Below are 21074 nucleotides of genomic sequence, written 5' to 3'. Positions count from 1 at the left end.
ATATCATCACAAAAGTAATGGAGGCAACAGAAGCAGGGTTCAGAAGCTGCAAATTTACGCTGCCAATCCTATTCTTTGCTGACGACGGGCTCCTACTGAACCATTCTATTGAAGAAACAGAGACTAGCATCAGAAGACTGACAGCAATTAGCAAGGAGTGTGGACTAGACATAAACAAGAATAAGAGCAACATTATCACATTTAATCTGAAAGAACAGCACAGAAGCATAGAAGATATTGAAGTAAAAGAAAACATAAAATACTTAGGTCTGAAAGTAACAAATACAAGGGATGTGTTCAGAGGGCAGAAAAGAATCATGATTGAAAAGGCACAAAGAATGGCAAACATGACCTATTCAGTAATTTCAAAATCATGCAACAGACTGCTGATTGGTAAGACCTACTGGAAATCCCTAGCACTGCCATCAATACTGTACGGCTCCAGTGTCATGACAGTCACAGAGGAAGAGACCAAGAAGCTGCAAGTAATCGAAAATGGTGTCTACAGACAGATCTTGGGGGCTCCAAAATATGCACCAAATGCTGCATTGAGAGGAGAAATTGGAGCATCTCTGATGACAACAAGGATTAAAACTGGAAGACTTCAGTACATGAGAAGCATATTGCAAGGAAAAAATCAACTACTCAAAGAGGTGTTAACAGAAATGATGGACGAGGGCAAGAACAAATGGATAAAGGTAACCTATTCCATTATTAAGGAAGTCGGACTCAAAGTAAAGGATTTGTATCAGATAAGCAAACAAGACCTTAAAACACACATGCAAAAATGGGATGGAAAGAAATGGAAGGAGGAATTGTTAACTAAAACTACTCTGTCCCTGTATATTGTCTGGAAAAAGGAGATGAAGGAAGTAACGTTTATTGACAACCAGCAAGCATCAACAATATTTTTCCAGGCAAGAGCTAACTGTCTTCCTCTAAATGAGCGCAAGAGATACAAGAAAGAGGACACAAGATGTATGATGTGCAATGCAGAAAATGAAGACCTCGCCCACTTTATATTGAATTGCCCAGCCTACGAAGAAGAAAGAAAAGAATCAATGCATCTTCAGAAACCCTATGCAAAGGATATTTTAGGGATATTTCTGTTTGAGGAGGAAGATATCGAAGAAAAGAAAGAAGTATTGCTTAAGCTGTGGAAGAAAAGAAGACTGCTGGAAATAAAACAAAGTTCTCCATCCTAGTTGACCTTCATCCTCCCAACACCCAATCCTGTCCCCTAGTGAGAATCCTAGCCACACAAACCAACCATAACAATGCAACCCATCGATCAAAGTAAAAGTTAAAGATTAAGAAATCAAGGAGGTGCCGATACAAAGGCTAAACCTCCGAAAACCATCGCATCGCATCGCATCGCATCGCATCGCATCGCATCGCATGAGCTGCATGTCTTACGTCAAACGAGATCATCTTTTCATAAATAAACTTCATCAAAAGCCTATATTTAAAATAAAAGCGGAAAGCATGGATTTGTAAATTCATTTCAAAGTTTAAAACATTTTCAAAAACCATATTCGGCTCGTTTTTCTATTTTCGGAATTTCCAAATTAGTTTGATGACGTCAAAATAGGTAAAATAATTTTGGCGCGAAGGTTCCTTAGATATTGTTTATGAACAACCTTGATCACAAAGCTCAGAGATTGAAAACAAAAATAAATTTGAGGGGCTGTTACATTTTTTTGTTTTTTTTTTTCGCAGGATTTTTGCAAGGCCACATATAGGATTTTCATCTGCTTCAGGAAGGTAAGACTTGGTATTGCTATTTCCTCTTACATGAGTTGCGATTGTGAGACAAAGTGATCACAGTCATGTCAAGATTTATGTGGTGTCAATAACGATTAATTGTTAACTTTTTAGCTAATTATGCTTTTGTTCAGGTACACAGTGTTTTTTATGAGGTATGAATACTAGGGTAGAACTATTTCTGCTATGTGTTCAATTTGTTTTTGCAAATGGCTGCAGTCCCTCGCCCTCGGCAGTCAGCCCTCACCCCCCCTTCATCTCGAAGATATCCCCCAGCTGGTGCATCTGGGATCCAGGATTCCTGCCTTTTGTACTCTTTCCTTCCATCTCCCTTTCTTGACATTGGAAACTCAACCAGATGAGTTAGCCTGCAGGTATTCCAGGCTTGGGCTTGGGCTGGTGGCTACTGGCTAGGTTGTAGCCTCAAATTACAGGTGCATATCAATATTGTTATAATAACGTAGGATAATAGAGCTTTGTTGCTGAAAAGTTAGGTACCATATGCCCTCAAAGCTGCCCTGAATGTTAAGTATCCTACCAGTATTTTTTTCTTCTTTTTCAATACAAAATTCAAGGCACTTGACACCATACAAGAAAAGAAAGGCTAGGGTAATTTTTCAACATAATTTTGAAGATAATAGTTCTTTGAGGCTACAAACATGACATTGTAAGAACTAACAAGTGCTCTTGTCTAATCTTATTCTTTCACAGTCAAGACAGTCAGGCTGAATCCTCTCACTGGTCTCCTTATAGTCAGGTTTAAACAGTTTTTCCCTAAATGTTTTCTGCTGGTGGCACAGGTGGTTTGTTTGTTTATTATTTATTGAAGTTAAGTTTTTTATTGTAAATTATTAATTGCTAATGATTAATGTTGAATAAATATATGGGGATATTTAAGACACAAGCCCAAAGGTTAGCGCCAAGAGCTCAAGAAAATGGAGGGCCTCAAAGGGGTTAAATTATACTTGTTTCATCCATTCATAATGCATTTAAAAGCTATTTAAAGAAGTGTTATTTACTCTGACCACTTACCTTTCCAGTAACAAGGGCAAAACTGGATGGTACTTGGGGCAGTTATATTCATTATTTGCAGACACTAAAGCTGAATCTGTTTTTAAGTGCAAAGTTTGAACTCAGTGCTGCCTTCTTAGCCATGTCATTGAACCTTTGAATGCTAAGACTAGCCTGGTTGGAACTTGGAACTTGGAAGTAAGCATATTGGTAGGTACTAGGTATTTTCCTGTTACTCTAAAGGGCTGTAAGAGAGAGATGCTGCTGACAGTCAGCACATTACATACTCTGCTAGAGAGGGAGCCATTGGCCATAAAACAGGGCTCTCACAAAGCACTTGCGAGACAGCCCTGAACGCTGTGTGGCTGGCTGGCCGGTGCTGCTCACTGCTGTACACGCTGCCGTACGGTTGCAGGTGGTCTCGCGGTGACGCCATGCCGTGTGACGTCACCTCGGCGCCGCTGCTGGAGCGGTCCGATGACGAGCCGGAGCCGCCGGCGCGGCCGGCCACCCCGCCGCCGGCCGCCGGCACCTCCTGGCCGGCCGCCGTGTTCCTCATAGTGAACGCGGCGCTGGGCGCCGGGCTGCTCAACTTTCCGCAGGCGTACGACCAGGCCGGCGGGCTGGCGGTGGCGCTCTCCGTGCAGGCCACGCTGCTGGTGTTTATCGTGGCGGCGCTGCTCGTGCTGGCCGTGTGCTCGGACCACGCCGGCGCCGCCACCTACCAGGACGCGGTGCACGGCCTGCTGGGCGCGCCCGGCCTCTGGGCCTGCTCGGCGGCCATCGCGCTCTACTGCTACGGCACCTGCGTCACCTTCCTCATCGTGATCCGAGACCAGTCGGACGTGGTGTTCTCGTCGCTGGCCGGACCTCAGTTCTGTAAGACCTGGTACATGAGCCACCTCTTCACCATGCCTGTCACCGTGGCTCTGTTCGTGCTGCCACTCTGCTTCTCAAAAAGGATCGACTTCCTGAAATGGGCGAGCGCGGTGGGCGTGGCGGCGATATTCTACCTGGACGGACTCATCACTGTGAAATACTTCACGGGCGGGTTCGAGCCGGGTCCCATCAAACACCGACCGGACACGTGGACGGACGTGTTCCTCGTGATGCCCACCATCTGTTTCGGCTACCAGTGTCACGTGTCGGTGGTGCCCATCTACTCGTGTCTGCGCGTGCGGACGCCGACCACGTTCCTGCGCTCCGCTCTGACGGCCATCGCGGTGTGCGTAGCCACGTACACAGTGGCGGGCACCTTTGGCTACCTGACATTCGGCGGCCGCGTCACCAGCGACGTACTCATGTCGTACAACGCGCGCGACCCGTGGGTCATGGCCGGCATCGTCGCCATCGCCGTCAAGACGTACACCACGTACCCGATCCTGCTGTTCTGCGGCCGGGAGGCCGTGGTCCGGCTGTGGGTGGCCGGTCGCGGCCTGGACGAGTCGGCGGCCGCCACCGGTGAGCTGCCCCGCCGCTGTGTGGTGGCCACCCTCTGGCTCGTCTCCTCGGTGCTGCTGGCTCTGGTGACACCCAGCATTGGCGCCGTGATTCAACTACTCGGCAGTCTGGCAGCGCTCTTCATCTTCGTCTTCCCAGGGCTGTGCCTGCTGCGCCTGGTGCTGGAGAAGGACCCGGAGTTGCTGCTGCGCAAGGACCGCTGGCTGACCGCGTTCGCCGTGGCGCTCACCTCCGTGGGGGCGTTCGTGTTCGGTCTAGTGCTGACCCAGGCGCTGGAGGAGGACATCGAGCACCTGGGGCCGCCCATCACCGACCTGTGCGTGGTGAACCGCGTCACCAGCCAGCTCATGATGCACGGGTGATGCGCTGACCGCTGCGGGGACTGATATTTACTGACTTGTCGTTCAGCCTATGATGCACGGATGGTACGACGGTCGTCGCGGGCTGATGTTTACTGACCTGTGTGTTTGCATTGGGGGAAGGGGACACCTCATACGTGCACTTGTACTCGAATGTGTAGCGATCGTGCGAAAACACCATGTTATTATGAAGTCATCAGACAACTTTCCGATCTGTCGAACCAGCTAAACTGACTCGTTTATTGTAGCGTGCTTTTGCCGTGATTATTGTATGTTCGACCTCCGGAGCGTATACCGAGTGTTACATTCATTCTAGGCTGTGTGTAGTGTTTTGTTGTGAGTTTTGTGGCTGATACATTGAAATCCTACTTGTGCTTTAGGTTTTGTATCGATCGGTTACATCATATTGGTCTCATGTCTTATCTGCCGATGCACCACATTCTTACAATTATCATTTAAGAGAGGCACATTAGTCATTATTTAGCTGTGGTGCGGATTCAACCTCAACGTTCTTGCCTTTTTTAGCGTTTAGTTGATTAGCTTGTTGGAAGGAAAATTCGCCGACTTTCAAAGTTAGGTACCCTTTTTGGGAAATAGGTTTCGGTGACTAGTGACTACGAATTTTCCCCGACAACGATTGGCATAATAATTCATTGAAAACAATAAATGGACATCCCGCTGAATGCAACGTGTTCTCGAGGTGCTGTTCGGTGAATGTTTTAGGATAAACATTGACTTGTGGTCTCCAATGAGTGCAGATGTTCTATAAGTATATGCTGACGACATTTTTTAGATGACCAAGCCATTTTGCAGTGACACCATTGCAAGTGTTCTTGAATCGAGCATGAGCAGATCTTCGCAGACTGGATAAGCCTCGCCGTGGGGTCTCGTAACTATGTACCGTTCTCCTTTTCAGGATTCGTATGCTTTGTTAATCGTGGGTTCACCGGCATGCAGATTTTTGCCAAGCTGTGAGTACTCGCTACAATCTTGTCTCCTCATCCACTAGTAATTTAGATCGACAGCATTTTTGTAAGCTTTGTTTTACGATGTTTGTTATCTATTGGGGACTTGGTTCATGTAAGACGTTGGCTAGCATTACACATGAACATTTCGCTTTTGCAGCACGATGCCATTGCTCCAATACTTAGAATAGATAACGCATGGACCATTTTTGACCCGTCATATTGCCCTAAATTCTCATATTGTAGACCTGTTTTGTAGTTTGGTTTTCAGCGCAGTACTGCGATCTTTTCTGAGCTCTCTGACTGGTTCCGTGCGCGCAGGCCGGACGGCGGCACGGAGCCGCCCTCCTGGGCGCTGGTGGAGCTGCAGGGCGACCTCGAGTCGCGGTCGGCCACCTCGCTGGCCGGCCAGCTGATCGGCGACCTGCACTTCACGCGACAGGGCGCACCCGTGCTCATCGTCGGCCACCACATCCTCTGGGGCAAGGTGACCGCCCTCGAGAAGCCGCTGCTGGTCATGCGCAAACGGGATGACCTGACGCCTGCCGGTGAGTGGGTGAGACGCTGGTTTCCGCTTTGTCCACCAGGTGGCTCCGGTGTAGCGACAGGCTCGGAGGGATGATGTTACGTTACGTCACAGTTGGCAGATTTGTTGGTTCGTTGGTGGGAGACGGGAGTTGTTATTTATAGCTGACCTCTCGTCGTTATGTCAGTGGTTACCGTGTCTCAGATCTTCACTCCTTGGTCAGAAGTTGGCGTGTAGGCTTTTCGTTTCTAGCGCTTTTCATCACACATTTTCATGTTAATTCGCTCGTTTTACGATTAAGCGGATAGGCAACCATTATCGGGAACCAGTGGGATAATGAAAGGGGAAACTTATTCAAGATTCGTTTCAAAATTTACCCTCAGTCAGAAAATCTGCACTCTTTGGAAAATGATAACTTCAATTGTCTGATCGAGGTCGCCCAATCATTCAAAGTTCACAATGAAAAGGTGGTTGGTAACGGCCAATGGTAGACAAGTGGAGATTCCAGGGTGACACTAATGACTTATGACAGACATCGTAATTAATTTGAAATCACGCCTCTGTAATCTGTATGATGCGGGGAAGATGGCGGGTAGAGCCGTGGCCACGGAAAATGGCACAAACTATGGTGTTTATTCCATTACCCAGCATCGTGCCAAAGATACGGTCGAAGAACGTTAGAAGTGTTGAGGAATATGAAGAGTTTCCGATTTTCTTTTTCGACAGTAGGAGCCTTTGACTGAGACGGGGAAATAGCGGGCAAACATATGTAAAGCCCTCAACAGACTGCGTGGTAACTGGTAGGTATTCTTTTTTCGACAAAACCGGTAATAACTCAAAGACTATGTTATCAGTCGGTCGGAACTCACTGCATGTAGAGGCGCCATGCCAGGGGCGCGGGAACTACTTTCAGACTGGAGGGGGGGGGGGGTGCACACCATAATAGAGATCAACCTAGGGTACCCCCAAATCTAGTTTTCTCACCGGTTTTAGGCCACTTATTTTTCATCCCTTGGCTTTTCCAGCAAAAAAGAAAATATTTGCAAAAAAGTGTGGTATTCCGTCTCAAAGCTGTGGGGGCACCGCCCCATGGCCCTTGAGTTGGGGGGCAGGCTGCCCCCACTGCCCCCCCCCCCCCGGCTCCCGCGCCTATGCGCCATGCCCCACTCCTTCGATTGGGTCTATCACTAAACAAAGTGTATGCCTTGCATGGTAACAAAATGCAAAAAGTTTGTTTTTGGGGCAAATATAAACTTTTTGGTTTTGTTGCCAAACTGGATGGAAAATGAGCACGATGGTAATGCCAATCTAAGGTGCGGAGTCTCAGGCGTATTGCTGTTACGATTTCCGAGTGACCGATAGCATAGTATCCGATAGCATAGTATCCGCGTTATTCTCGGTTTTGTCGAAAAAAGAATGCCTACCACACAGTTTGCAGAGGGCTGTACAGTGTACACATTGTCACCATCTCAACAAGACGAGTCAACTGATAGCATTATCGTTGTCTCGTACCAGGAACCGACCTTGGTCGATGGCCAAGTTTAAAGGCGGTCAAATGAGTGTTCACCTCCGGCCAGCCATGAATTATGGTCAAATGAGTGTTCGATGTCTCTCGATAGGAAGCCTGCTAGTCCTTATGAAGACCCCGGCTTTATATAGATGAGTTCTGACCTAAAAGGAACAAAATTCATTTCAAAGATTGATTTTTCTTCGTTACATAAGTGGCAGTTTGACCCTTGACGTCAAGCGTCTGAGTGTCCAAGCCCCTCTTCACGAAGAGGATTTCTCTAGAAGCCATAGGGGTTTACATTCTTCGTTTTCGCCAGCGGCAGAATCAGACGCCATGGAAACGGATGCTGAGCCGGAGAGCCGCTACCACGTGCAGGCCATCGTCCGAAACAAGATCCTGTTCAAGAGTCGACCCAAACCCATCATCGCTAACGTGCCAAAGAAGATCTGACACGGGCCCGTCCGTCCATGTGAGTGTCGCTGACGCTGATCACGCGTCCGTCTGACGGCCGCCGCGGCCGGGACGGCCGATAGCGACGTCTGCCCGGTGCTGACGGTGTCGCCCGGCGCGGCGGTGTCGGGACGGCGGCCAAGGTATGCGCGCCGCCGGCCGGGTCGGGGTCGTCTATCTCTGGCCGGTCCCGTGCCGCGCTGGCCGCCGGCCAACGCCATCCGGCCAGCCAAACGTCACCGCACGCGCGCGCGACCCCGCTCAGCCGCCAGCCGGCCCCTCGGGGACTGAGTGACCCGGCAAATGGGGGTGGAACAGACTGCTGGGAGATAAGAGGGGTTTCGTCTGCGGCAGAACCGCGGTCGATCCAGCGCATATTTTTAGGCATTTAGAAGGACGCTTCATTTCATTGAGCTCCGTGAATTAGTCGTCATCACAGATTCACAATCGTTACTGTTGCTGATCATTTTGCCTGATGATGAGTACGTACTGGATGATTCATATGAGGAAGGATATGATGCCTGAAAGTCGTATCTTGCCCAGGGTGTCGTCAGGACGCAGCGCATGTATTGTTCATATGACGTTATTTCTAATAAAATATAAATATCCTTAACATTTTAATGCACATAGCCTAGCAGCTAAATGGCATTTTATGCTGCCAATGCTTCATGATTTGTGAGCGCATCTTATCATTCTTGTGTTGCCTCCAGGCTCCAAGTGTCTTCTTTCCCGAGTGGTGGCCAGGGGCATCGCTAGTTTCCCGATTAGCTCCTTTCGAATGGGGACGCTTCGCGCGGATCATGACTCGGGTCAAGAACTGACCTCAGGTCATCAATATGAGAATTCGAGGTATGGGAATTAGCAGCTTTAATCACTTACCTATCTTTTTATAATCTACATACGTAAGCACCTGGCACGATTGAAAGATAAACTATGGATGCGACATAATGTCAGATTTTGCAGCAGTAAAATGTTAATAAGAACTTAACAAATTTTATCGTGACCCGGTGGCATGGCTCCTACTATAATTATGTGCAAAATCAATGTTTGAGTAAAATTGTAATGGATGACTGAGCTCTGGGCTAAATTACGTGCTGTTTTCACACTTAACTTCAACGTGGGAGGTCGGGCTTCACTGATTCAAGTTTATGCGTGGCTCAAGCCGAACATAAACGGCGCGGGCTAGACAGTAGACTTCACACACTCAAGCCTGTCACACTGAGTAAAACCCGTATATCATGGAATCCAATAATCACCGTACGGTTATACGCTGTTTGTCCGGGCTTCTCAGCGCCTCATGAGGTGACATTTGGTCGTCTCCCGAAATACCGCCGCGTCTGACAGTAGGTCGGGTCAGATCGATGACGTCATTGGCAGCACTGGCGCCGCTGGCCGTCAGCTGACGTGGGCCATCCATCGACGTCCTGTCGAGCTGGCGGCCAGCCATCCGCAAAAGCCGTAATATCCACCAACTGAAGCCGGACAGGCGCCGAGCCTATACCGGATAAGTGTGACCAAATGCGGCTGAGGTTTTAGTCGTATGAAGATACAATCTTGATATTAGTGATTTACTACGCTTTGAATCCTAAAAGCAAAAACAATTACCTAATAGCAGTATGTCTGTCACAGGAGGGGACGAAGACCGCTTGAAGCTCATTCGTTTCATTGGCTTGTTGAAAGTGGAAACCTTTAGAGACGCATGATGCGCCACTTTGGAAAGCAACCCATCATGTCCAATGGCCATGTTCTTCACTCAATCTGCGTCCGTTTGGTAACTCTTTCATATCCGGTGCCTCTCGGAGCTCGTAGGAGATATGAATTATAGATTACTTCATGTGAATGTGATCAACAGTCTACTCAGGGTTCCTCGACATTATCTTGCTGTCGTGGTCGTGATTTTCACTCTCATTCTCCCCATTTCATCTCATTACCCACCCGCCCTTGTGAATTCTCAACACCACACTTCATACCACAAACGTGAACATATCAACATGATGATTGTATTGCACATCGGTTGATCGGCTGGCTCGGACAGGCGAGGCTGGCACGGCGGAGTCGGTTGGTGATAGTACACGGAATGTGCACCGGCTGGTGTAGGTCCGCCAGTCGATCTGGGCCGGGGCGCGGCCGGATTCCGTGTGCACCGGTGATGGCTACCTCCTGGTTTGACGTTGGTCGGCTCAGTGAAACGACAGTGAGACGCGGCGTGTGGAGCTGTGCAGCTAGTGGAAACGGATCCCTGACTCCTAGTTGTATGTTGAGCGTCGCCCTCTAGCCGAACATGACCGACTTGAGCTCGTCGTACAGCACCAGTACCAGAGCGCCGCCTGGAAAACAAAAATGGTGACGATCAATGAACATTCTAGCCAAGTTAGTGCAAGACGGGCTTAAAAACTGTTCCAGGGCTCCAGGGTATTCCATGGGTATTCTTTTGACTGCAGTATGCACTGTTGTCACTTGCGTACTGAACAACATGATGAAATGCACAAATGCAATTTAAAAAGTTGTGCACGCATGTGCTTTCAGCTCATTTTTAATCCATCCCCTTATTTAGGATGGCATTGTCATTGGCATGGTGATCATTGGAATGGCGAAACTGAAGAGTTGGTATCGGAATAATTACGTAGACCACCGTATACGACACTTATGTCTCATGGTCTGCCTCGCGTGGTCTCTACGAGCACTTACCAGTGCCACGGAGAACGTTGGAGAAGGCGCCCTTGAAGAAGGCACCGCCGCCCTCCTGGGCAGCCACCTTGCGCCAGCAGTCGATGGTGCTCTTGTACATGACGTCGGCGCCCTTGCGGCCCGACTGCATCATCATGCGCCTCCGGACGGTGTCGAACGGATACGAGATGATGCCGGCCACGGTCGTCACAGTCTGTCGGAACGAATGCAGTCAAAGAACGTTCAGTTTAGCGTGTGCTTATTAAGCAAGGACGCGGGGAGCGTTCTCACGTGGACAATATCCTCTTCAAGAACGCGGTTGTCCTCCACTTAGCTCAAATATCGCATGTTTAGCGATATAAACAAACAGTGTCTTTGTGAAATGACATGTACAATAAGAAAACATAAATTAGTACTGACTTTATAAGCACTCGTGACTCGAGTGACTAACAGATGTCAATGAAGTATGTTGCTAATTAGATGGAAATCACGTTGCACTTTGTTAGCACTGCCGGCTTTACCAGCAACCAACCCAGCTGCCCATTTACGTACCTGGGCAATGGCCCACGACACGACGATCGGGGTCTTCTTGGGGTCGGGCAGCATGCCCTTGGCGGTGTCGAAGAAGCCGAAGTAGGAGGCACGGTAGATGATGATGCCCTGCACGGACACTCCGAAGCCACGGTACAGGCCTACAAGACCGTCGGACTTGAAGTTCTTGATCAGACAGTCGCCGAGACCAGTGAACTCGCGCTTGCCACCGGTGCCGACATCAGCGGCCAGCCGGGTACGGGCGAAGTCGAGCGGGTACACGAAGCACAGCGAGGTGGCTCCGGCGGCGCCACCGGACGCCAGGTTACCCAGGAAGTACCGCCAGAACTGGTTCTTGTCGACGCCGCCAAGGAAGATCTGCTTGTACTTGTCCTTGAAGGCGAAGTTGAGCGCCTGGGTCGGGAAGTACCGGATGACGTTGGCGAGGTTGCCACGCCAGAAGCTGAGGAAGCCCTGCTCACGCGGGATCCGCACAAAGCAGTCGACCATGCCTGCCGATGGTAGGAGACTTGACTCAACATCAGAAATAGAGCAACACTTCTGCAAATGCATGCACCTTGAAATGTAAAATTGGGAGCTTTAGCAATTGCTATGTCGTTAACACGAAATATCTTTTGAAAATGCATGCAGGATATGGTTAGTTCCGGAAAATCGACGACTTATGCTGGATAAGATATCACATTAAAGGAAAGATTTCATAAAATGGAGTTTCCACGTGATCCTTAGCAAATATCTTGGTTGAATATGGACCATATACCTAGTAGCTCGTTTAAGTAATATGTAAGTATGGATGCTTGGTGCTAGGTCCCTCCGGATACGAACCAGGTTGATGTGGTATCCAGCATGCTGGGTCACAACGCTGTTTCTTTCCATCTTGTCGCATGCAGTCGCTGCTTGAACATAACTAGAATGAGTCCTGAAACTGGTAGAAACCAGTTGTAAGATAACAGGGGTTTGAATAAAAGAATCCAAATTAAACTGAGGAAATCATGCAGAGGTACAAGCTACAGCACAACTAAACGAGACTGATTATCATTGATCGCTAGCACATGACCTTCGCAGTACACACCCAAATCACTTTCTTGGCATCTGTCTCGTTGATTTAATCAAATCCGTTTTATCATTCGTCCCTACATATTTCAATATTGCTCTCGTATGTGACTTTGTGGTTGATATTATGTAAAATCTATCTTTTCCTTTAGTTTTAAAGTGGGATAGTTGGCTTTATCCGAGAAAAAAAAACTTGAGAGAAAATGGAAACACATATGTGAAATGCCGACAAGCGTCGTGTAAGCAGTCAGTTGCATAGCAATGAATATTTACGTTTCCCAGCTTGCAAGATACCAACGTTGAAGTGATTTGGTAGCTGTTTGCATCAACAATAAAGAGCACGTTGCCATGCTCATGATCTTTCCCCACAAACTGCATTCAAAAATTATCTAATACTTTTCTCAGACTGGCGTCATGTTATCGCCTGAAAACCACTTAACGCCAACACTTATGCTAACAAGTAACATGTTAACCTAAACTGCTCTTGATAAGTCCGGTCGATCTTGATCATGCCGATATCACAAATACTAGGACGCATGCTGTTTGGCAAATCTCCAGCAAATCAAACAAAGTGGACGATACCCCAAGCAAACTTGAGCTAACCTCCACACCCGTGCCAAGACAATTGTTACGGAGGCGTTTGAATAGTAGCAATAACCTGGACAGACATCAATACAAGCACACAAAATATCGACTCACCCTTGTATCGCTGGGACTCGGCAATCTGCTTGGAAGTGTGCTGGACCTGCAGCAGCAGCTTGACGCGCTCGATGGGCGCCACGGTGGTCTTGGAAATGGCCGCGGCAACGCCACCGGCGATAAAGTCCTGAGCAAAGCCCTTCGCGTCGAAGCCCATTTTGCTAGTGTTGTGGGTTACGTTGGACTGAAGTGGAGCGGGCTGCCACCCTCACCGTGCGGACGCCGGCCACCGACTCGGAGGGACCGACGCTCCGACCGCTGTCGGGAGCCAGCCGTACGCTAATAGCATAAGAAGACGGCCCGCGGAACAGGGCGCCTATTGGCGGAAAACCTCGGTATAGGCCGGGCTGAGCCAATGGAAAACTGTATAACAGGTGCTCGGTAGGCAGGAGCCGTGAGGTTTTGACGCCGTCAAACCAGACTTTGTCGGCACTTTCCACAGACTCGAGATGTGACCACTACATACTGACCCCCACCAACATAATGAGCAACAAAGCTGCTCTCATTGCAGGCTGATTTTAATTATGCTTATTATGGTGATTATGACTACCTATGTTTTCTATATTTAATGTATGAAGCCCTCATTTAATATTTGTTCGGCCTGATAATGATCACTGATGGGCGGCTTCCGTCGTGCTTTTTTTCTTTGTAGACCAAACATGGTAGCTGACTTCAATGTATATTTTCACTATTTTTACTATTTCGTTTGTTTCACGCCAAACGGTTATTTATATATTCATAATAGAAAATCTAACGGACTGTTCCTGTAAGAGCACTTTTTCTCAACTGCTATTTCTCAGTCTTGCTAGCCTTCAGAGAGAGCCGCTACTCCCGGAAGGACTTTTCCTGCAAGCGTTTTATAACCGTCATATATCCGTCGAAACGATTTTAAAGAAAGCTTCGGCTGGCTAAAACACCCAATGAGAAGCAATTAAAAATGTCAATGGTTAACTGAAAACGCTAGGAATGAACAACTGTATGATATGAAGTTAAAATCACTCAAACGGTTTTGTGTAGGCATTCTGAAGACACCAAAGTAAATGATTCATTTTATTGTGCCGATTGATTTTACCGAGTCATAAGGTATAACAGCTAAGCAGGGACATGTGAGTCGTTCCCTTACCTTCCAGGAGCTCCAGGCTGGCGCCGCCTCCGGTGCTGACGTGGCTGACCTTGTCCTCGGTCTTGAATTTGGCGCAGCAGGTGGCCGTGTCGCCGCCGCCGATGATGGTCGTGGCGCCCTTCTTAGTCGCCTCCACGACGGCGTCCATCATGCCCTTGGTGCCCTTCGCGAAGTTCTCGAATTCAAAGACCCCAGGAGGTCTGCCGGTGAGAGTATCGGGCAATGGGACGAGCCTCGTGGTAAGGTAGGCTGTGCCGCACTACAGCAGTGTCATCCGGCACAGTCTAACCAACTCGTAGTGAAACTTCAGAGTGCAGAACCCCGCTCGACTCGGGGCGTTAAAACCATTCGAGGGGGCTGACCCAACGCATGCAGCAAACATTACTTACGGATACTTCAAACAGAACGAGTACTTTTATTTATAGAATCATGTAAAATCACTAACCCGTTCCAGACAATCGTCTTCGCCTTGAGGATAACTGCTTTGAACGCATCCGTGGTCTTGGGTCCGATGTCCAGGCCCATGCAGCCGTCTGGGATGCCTCCGTCGACCGTTGCAGCGCCCACCTGTGACCCGTTAATTATCAGTTACCTACTTCTGTGTAAAAACAAACCATGCTCTCGGTCATGTTTGTGCCTAATTGCTGATTCGATGCCCCGCCCCCGTAGACAAAAAAAAAAACATGTTAGTGCAGTTTTGCGCTGTAAGAAGGCCAGTTAGATACGAGGACCATAAAAGATAAGTTTTGAAATCACAACACTGAAAACCACTGTGTGAAGACAGCGGCGGCGCAAAACTCTTACCTTTGCCTTTTCGTCGAATTTGTCGCCAGTGACGAAGTCGACGGGGAGGTGGATCTGGACCTTGTTCTTCTTGGCCTTCTCCATCAGCTGTTTCACGATCTTCGCTCCGTCGGCATCGAACAGCGAGCCTCCGATCTGTATACAGAAGTTTACGTTTTGTATTGTGTGTGCATAAAAAGATAACGTTACAGAATACCACAATCAACTCAGTCAAATACCAGGCTGCTGATCGGGTTACAGGGCGGTTCAGACCTTCAGATACACACCTTCATCCCGTTCAGCTCCTTCAGGAAGGTGAATGCCATGCCTCCTCCGATGATCATTTCGTTCACTTTATCCAGCATGTTTTCGATAAGCTGAATCTTGTCTTGCACTTTAGCACCACCAAGAATGGCAAGGAAAGGTCTGAAATGATACCGATTGAAGCCATTGATTACCAAAAAGGCACTGATTTTCAGAGTAATGACGATTTTGAAGACTTTTACTTAATGCTGGCGAAGTCTTTGAGTGAATTATTTAGCCAGGATTACCACTGGCTGGTGCCAAAAATGAAATGACGTCGTTTGCAATCCTATTGCATGCAATAAAAACCCGATTCGTACCTGGCAGGTGACTCCAATGCCTTTGCGAAGTACGTTAGTTCCTTCTTCAGCAGGAACCCAGCAGCCCTCTTGTCGAAGCCCTCTCCCAGCATTGAGCTGTGAGCGCGATGCGCTGTGCCGAATGCATCGTTGATATAAATGTCCCCCAGCTTGCGCAGTGACTGGCGGAACTCCTTTGTCTTCTTTTCGTCGGCCTTGATCTGAAAAACCAAACATTGTAGGTAAGTGGTCAATGCATAGTATCAATGCATGGTAGAATCAATCATCGGGAGCACTTGGAAGCGATGAAACACGGAGAGATGATGCTTAACAATCGACAATCACGATTCACGGGAGTTGATCCTCGATAATCTACAATCACTGTGATTTTACCTTGTTGCCTTTCTCATCAACGCCCTTCCCTTCCTCTTCAACATGATAGCGGAGATTTTCCAACAAAATGATGGAGCCGTCCTTTGGGCTGCTGCAGGCTTTTTCCACATCAGGTCCGACGCAGTCCGTCAGAAACGTTATGTCCCTGAAAAAGAGCATGATAATTGAAAAAAAAAGAAGGTTCCGCCAATTCGTCACGAATTAATAGGAAATGTAAATCTAAATATGTTTCAATCACAATTATGAAAACGTCTTAGGATTTGTCAATAACCAATAACCATACAATGCATGGAGGATTACAGGTATGCATCAGATTTGTTGACGACTTGCAATGATTTGCGGCAATTCCAAAACTAAAACGCACACCATAGTTTATATTATCTCGTTCAAGTTAAACTCACTTATTCAGCAGTTTCTTGAGTTCGTCGGCTACCGGCTTCATGGTCGCCTTGGGGTCCTTGTGCCCATCGGGCCTACCGAGATGTGACATGAGCACCACCGATTTGGCCTTCTTGTCCAGCGCATACTTGATGGTGTCCAGAGCGGCCACGATCCTTTGGTTGTTGCTAATCTTGCCATCCTTCAGCGGCACGTTGAAATCAACCCTGAGTAAGGAAAACATTACGGTTGGTAAGGTAACCACCAACAGATTTATGGAATTTATAATAAAGCATCAAATACTTTATTTCAACAACCTTCCGCCTGACTAAGCAGCCGCCTTCTGAGCCGACAAGAAGGTCCGATTTTGCGGCAATATGAGCCGCTTTGCTCTCGATGTCTCGCTTCTGACTTGGGTGACGTGCGGTAAGCACGTATGCCGTACAACTACATGTCACGACTCACGTTTAAAGTAAAATAAGACAATCTTATGACACAATCAGCATTTTCAGGTCCGGTCAGGTCACTTACCTAATACGTCAGAAGTGGACGTTTTCGACTGAACGGTCCTAAAATGCCGCAAATTCGCAACACCCTCAGCAGGAGGGAATCTTTCATAGGGAACTAAAAGTTGCAGGAAGTAAGCTAATGATCTCCAGAGAGCTAAGGACGAACACGATGGTGAGCTCTGCGATCATTTTTGACGTATTATTTACTGTTTACTCATAAAAAACGGACCCCTAACGGTGTACCTACTTCGGGACATTTGACCTAATCTCAGAGGTCAACGGTTGACCTGAAACCCTAAAATTGGTAGGTACCAGTTACTGTGTCTCGTTACGGCGACGGGCGTACAAACTGCAAGCTCCTTTTTTTCCCTGAAGCTCTTGCTCAATTTTGTCGGGAGTTATTGACGAAAATCTCATTCTCCGATGACCCCAATTAGCGCAATGACGATATACCTATTACGTCGTGCAAGCCGCAAGGTAAAGGGTAAACAAAATCACAGGCGGCAGGCCCGCGTAAGTGTGGCATGGAATCACTATTTCAAGTGTTTGAGTTAGCATCTAATGGTTCCCGGCGTTAAATTAGCAGTATCTTTACTTCCCCGATTCAGTTTTAACGGGAAGTTCGCTTGAACTGCGCTTGAACGCCCTGGCCTCAGGTCTTCGATATGTCGGAGCTCAGATTCATGGGCCTTTAAGAAATTCCAAGTGACACAAGTTGCAAAGGCCTTGAAGAATAAAGGTTTTATATTCCTCCGATTTCCGAATTTTTCCTCCTATCCTGCAGCCCTCCCTCATTCCATCCGATCTTCATGAGCAATTCAGTGGCGGATCCAGGGGAGGGCAAAATGGGCATTTGCCTTCCCCAAAGCTAAATCATGTGGGCAAGACTGTCCTTTTGCCCCTCCCAAAGCATATAGAGATGATAGAATTGAATACGGCGTCGAGGACTATCTGGACGAAAAGCAGGACTTTCGGTGACCCGAAGGAAGGAGCTGGACGCTCGCTGCTGATGATTTATGCCAGAATGCTGTTAATAGATCGAACTACCTGAACTGATTGCATGCAGATAGTGTGGCGTTGTAAAGTCGTTTGGTCATCTTGGTGCTCAAGGGTAGCGGAAATCCGGATAGAGGGTGCAGGGGTTTCAGCTCCAGACCCATGGAAAACATTGGAGTGCAAACATAGCTTTTTGCACCCTCCAAAAGCCGTATAAGAGGCCTGTCACACCACCACTGTCCAAATACATTTTATCCTAAAAACCAGTGATCGGGAAACGAACGATCATGTGGGATCACCGATCATCAGACGTCCAGTAACAGTTGTTGGTCAGGAGCGCCCTATGCTGGTCTTTGGGGACCTCACCGGCTAGGAGTGTCCCGAACCGCGTTTGGTGCCCCATGACGGCATCTGAGGACCCCACGGAGACTCCAGGGGTTACGCTGCGTCTGAGGGCCCCCACGGCGGTCTCTGAGGGCCCTCGTGACACGGTACTAGACCCATCTCAGGTCTGAGTGCCCATCGGGCTTTAGACGGCCCACGACGGCCTCTGAGGGCCCCAACACAACCAGGCTGCAGGGGCTATGCTGGCATCTGAGGAACCTGTGACGGTCTCTTGATGGCCCTAACGATGGACTCTGATGTCCTTACCACAGCCTTTGAGGGCCTTGCAAAGATACCTGAGGGCCCAGGGCCTATGAAGACCGTCATGATGGCCAAAGACCTTCATGATGACCTCTGATGGTCCTCTTGAAGGCTTCTAAGGGCCCTCACAACGATTTCCACAGTGATTCCACCCGAGACGGTCCCTCAGGCCTGAGGGCCCTCACGACGACCTCTATCATCTATGGGCCCTCACGACGACCTCTAGGACCCAATGCAAGCTTCAAATGCCCACGCTGGCGTCTGAGGGCCCCACGATGACCTCTGATCTGGCCTCAACGCAGGCAGACTGCAGGGGTCATGCTGACCTCTGAGAGTCCTGTAACGAAGGCTCCAAGGGCCCACGCTGGCCTATGAAGAACCCTACGACGGCCTCTGGAGGGCCTTAACGCAGGCAGGGGACATGCTGGCCTCGGGGCCCCGCGAAGATTTCAGATTCAGAGGCCCTTCACAACGACCTTTGAGGGCCTTACAAAGGTCTCTGAGGGATTAAGCAGGCTCGTGGGATTCCACACTGATTGTCAGGTCCCATGTAGGCTTGTTGAGACACTGTATCCGCTCCTGGTGCCCCTTCGCCGGCCTCTGAGAGTCTCAACACCGGAACTTCTAGGCCCTACACCGGCTTTTAGGACCATTACATCGATCTTGGTACCCACGAACCATCAAATATGTGTCCAAGCGGCTTCTAAGAATCCCCATGCATGTTCCACGGACATGAAGCCGAATTTTTGGGCTCACACGCGAGCTCTTGGGACCCCATGCACGCTCAAGGGACCTACCTGCCTCCAAGAGCCTCACTCATACTTTTGGGGCCCTAACGCTTGCCCCTGAAGGCCCCACTCAGACTCCTACCCTTTCCTCCACACCGGTTCTTTAGGCTAAACATCAGCTCCTTTGGCCTCTATCCCGGTTTTTGAGGGCCTCCATACAGGCTTTTTGGGTCCGATGCCGGTCTTTAAGAACTTTCCAGACTCTCGAGCCTACGCTGCTTTCTGAAACCCTTCAGCACCTTCTGAGGAACCGACCCTGGTCGGGGACTCATTCAATCTGAGAAGTAGTGAAGGCTTCTGGAGGAGCCTCCATTGAGTCATTCAGTTTCCAGAGGTTTTTAACGGTCTTGTAAGAGCGGACCCGTAGGGCTCTCAAAGGTCCACTGCGGATCAAGAAAAGTGGTTTGAGGCTTGCGGGTGGTGGTTAGCATAAGAAAAATCACCCAGTAAAAAAAAAACTTGTTGCATTTCACTTATTTAGGTATGCTGTGATTTTGTTAGGTTCACTGAAATATGCAAACATTTTGGATAACTTCCTGTACGGATTGTTTCCTTAACTTTTGGTTTTCATAAATCGATGATTGACAGCTTGAAAAAGTAAAAGGGCCCAAAACCTTCAGTGGGGCCCCTTGAGAAAATTTTGCATCCCCATCCAAAATTTATCTTACATTCCTCCCAGTGCGGGGGCGGATAGGGGTCGTCGGATAGGTCGGAAACTTTTGCCCTCCCCAAACGGATCGGCTGGATCCGCCCCTGGAGCAATTCATCATGAGCCAGATGCGATCGTCGCCAAGGTGTGGCAATATTTTACACCCAATTATCGGCCGGGAATATAGCTCAGTGAGCTCACTTCGTCGCCACTTCGTCGCCTGGTGCGCAACCAGGGCCTCGTTTCATAACTTATACGGCCTTGGTTTCATACAGCGAGTCCGTAACTGTCCGTAACTTACGGCGGTTGTTGGTCTTGTAATGCAAGTGCATGTGAAGCGATGACGTTAGTTTGAATCGTTGAATTTATTCAGCTTGCAAGCTGGCAAGAACAGAAGGGAGAAGGGGAAATAAATTTTCGCTTTACATGCACTTGCAATACAAGATCAAAAACCGGCGTAAGTTACGGAATCGCTTTATGAAACGAGGCCCTGGTGGCAGGTGCCATATGAACTTATTCATCCTATTCCTGACGAAATAAATCTCAATCTAGCGCGCTAAAAATATTAGCAATGAGGTGATACATCATACAAATGTCATAGCCGGTACAGATACTCGTTCGGCGTTCAGCCAACATCAGCAATCAGAGCATGCAATCGTTCATACATACCTATAGGTGCCTAAATAATTAGAAAAAATCAATTGAAACAACTTGCCTGATCAACACACGCTTTCCCTTCAGATCCAGCTTGTCAATGTTCAATTTCTTGTTCAGTGACATACTTGCTAATTTAATCGGAAATATAAAACTAACAAATTATCAACCACCTGTCTCACGACCAAATTTTCGCTGTCTGGCTGTTTTGGTTCACAGGTGTAGTCACTGTTATCATGCGCCGATAAGAGTAGAAGCTGGTGGAAATTCCGACGCGAGATTTATGGAGTTAACATTCTACGAGAAACCGAAGAGTATTCTGATCCTGACTAGTTACGCTTTACTTCAACGAGTGGACGGCTAGAAAACAATCGTTGCCTAGCAACCATTCAATTTAGCAATTATCAGGAAACCACGTGAATGACGGTGAGTTGTACTCGCAATTTGATGCTAGCGGCCACAAGCGTCCCGGTGCTTCTTCAAAAAATGACTATGGAAGAGTGGCACGACACTGGAAAATGCGACACATCAGTGCAACGG

General features: G+C 48.2%; 4 protein-coding genes across 4 annotated transcripts; 2 read left to right on the top strand and 2 right to left on the bottom strand.

Moving 5' to 3' along the window:
• The first annotated feature begins 1627 nt into the window (after positions 1 to 1627).
• On the top strand, positions 1628 to 8659 carry LOC122381528 (putative sodium-coupled neutral amino acid transporter 7). The gene is made up of 4 exons (XM_043365805.1): positions 1628 to 1764; positions 3191 to 5566; positions 5882 to 6108; positions 7913 to 8659. The coding sequence occupies exon 2, from the start codon at positions 3210 to 3212 to the stop codon at positions 4596 to 4598; it is 1389 nt and encodes a 462-aa protein (XP_043221740.1). The 5' UTR covers positions 1628 to 1764; positions 3191 to 3209; the 3' UTR covers positions 4599 to 5566; positions 5882 to 6108; positions 7913 to 8659.
• Positions 5547 to 8046, top strand: LOC122381448 (chromosome transmission fidelity protein 8 homolog). Its single transcript, XM_043365615.1, has 3 exons — positions 5547 to 5566; positions 5882 to 6108; positions 7913 to 8046. The coding sequence occupies exons 1-3, from the start codon at positions 5547 to 5549 to the stop codon at positions 8044 to 8046; spliced, it is 381 nt and encodes a 126-aa protein (XP_043221550.1).
• A 1369-nt stretch (positions 8660 to 10028) lies between the features above and the next one.
• LOC122381537 (ADP,ATP carrier protein-like) lies at positions 10029 to 13311 on the bottom strand. Its single transcript, XM_043365832.1, has 4 exons — positions 13015 to 13311; positions 11266 to 11756; positions 10735 to 10927; positions 10029 to 10373 (listed from the first exon to the last, which is right to left on the bottom strand). The coding sequence occupies exons 1-4, from the start codon at positions 13169 to 13171 to the stop codon at positions 10318 to 10320; spliced, it is 897 nt and encodes a 298-aa protein (XP_043221767.1). The 5' UTR covers positions 13172 to 13311; the 3' UTR covers positions 10029 to 10317.
• A 366-nt stretch (positions 13312 to 13677) lies between these two features.
• Positions 13678 to 20992, bottom strand: LOC122381536 (phosphoglycerate kinase-like). The gene is made up of 9 exons (XM_043365818.1): positions 20596 to 20992; positions 16317 to 16520; positions 15916 to 16060; positions 15544 to 15743; positions 15208 to 15346; positions 14942 to 15076; positions 14583 to 14704; positions 14138 to 14337; positions 13678 to 13860 (listed from the first exon to the last, which is right to left on the bottom strand). Exons 1-9 carry the CDS (start codon positions 20658 to 20660, stop codon positions 13820 to 13822), a joined length of 1251 nt encoding a protein of 416 aa, XP_043221753.1. The 5' UTR covers positions 20661 to 20992; the 3' UTR covers positions 13678 to 13819.
• Positions 20993 to 21074: the final 82 nt, after the last annotated feature.

This window comes from Amphibalanus amphitrite, unplaced genomic scaffold, assembly GCF_019059575.1.
Source record: "Amphibalanus amphitrite isolate SeventyFive unplaced genomic scaffold, NRLGWU_Aamphi_draft 000011F_arrow, whole genome shotgun sequence".
Lineage (NCBI taxonomy): Eukaryota > Metazoa > Arthropoda > Thecostraca > Balanomorpha > Balanidae > Amphibalanus > Amphibalanus amphitrite.
The sequence above is the reverse complement of the archived record's forward strand: the minus strand, read 5'-3'. Positions and strand labels throughout refer to the sequence as shown.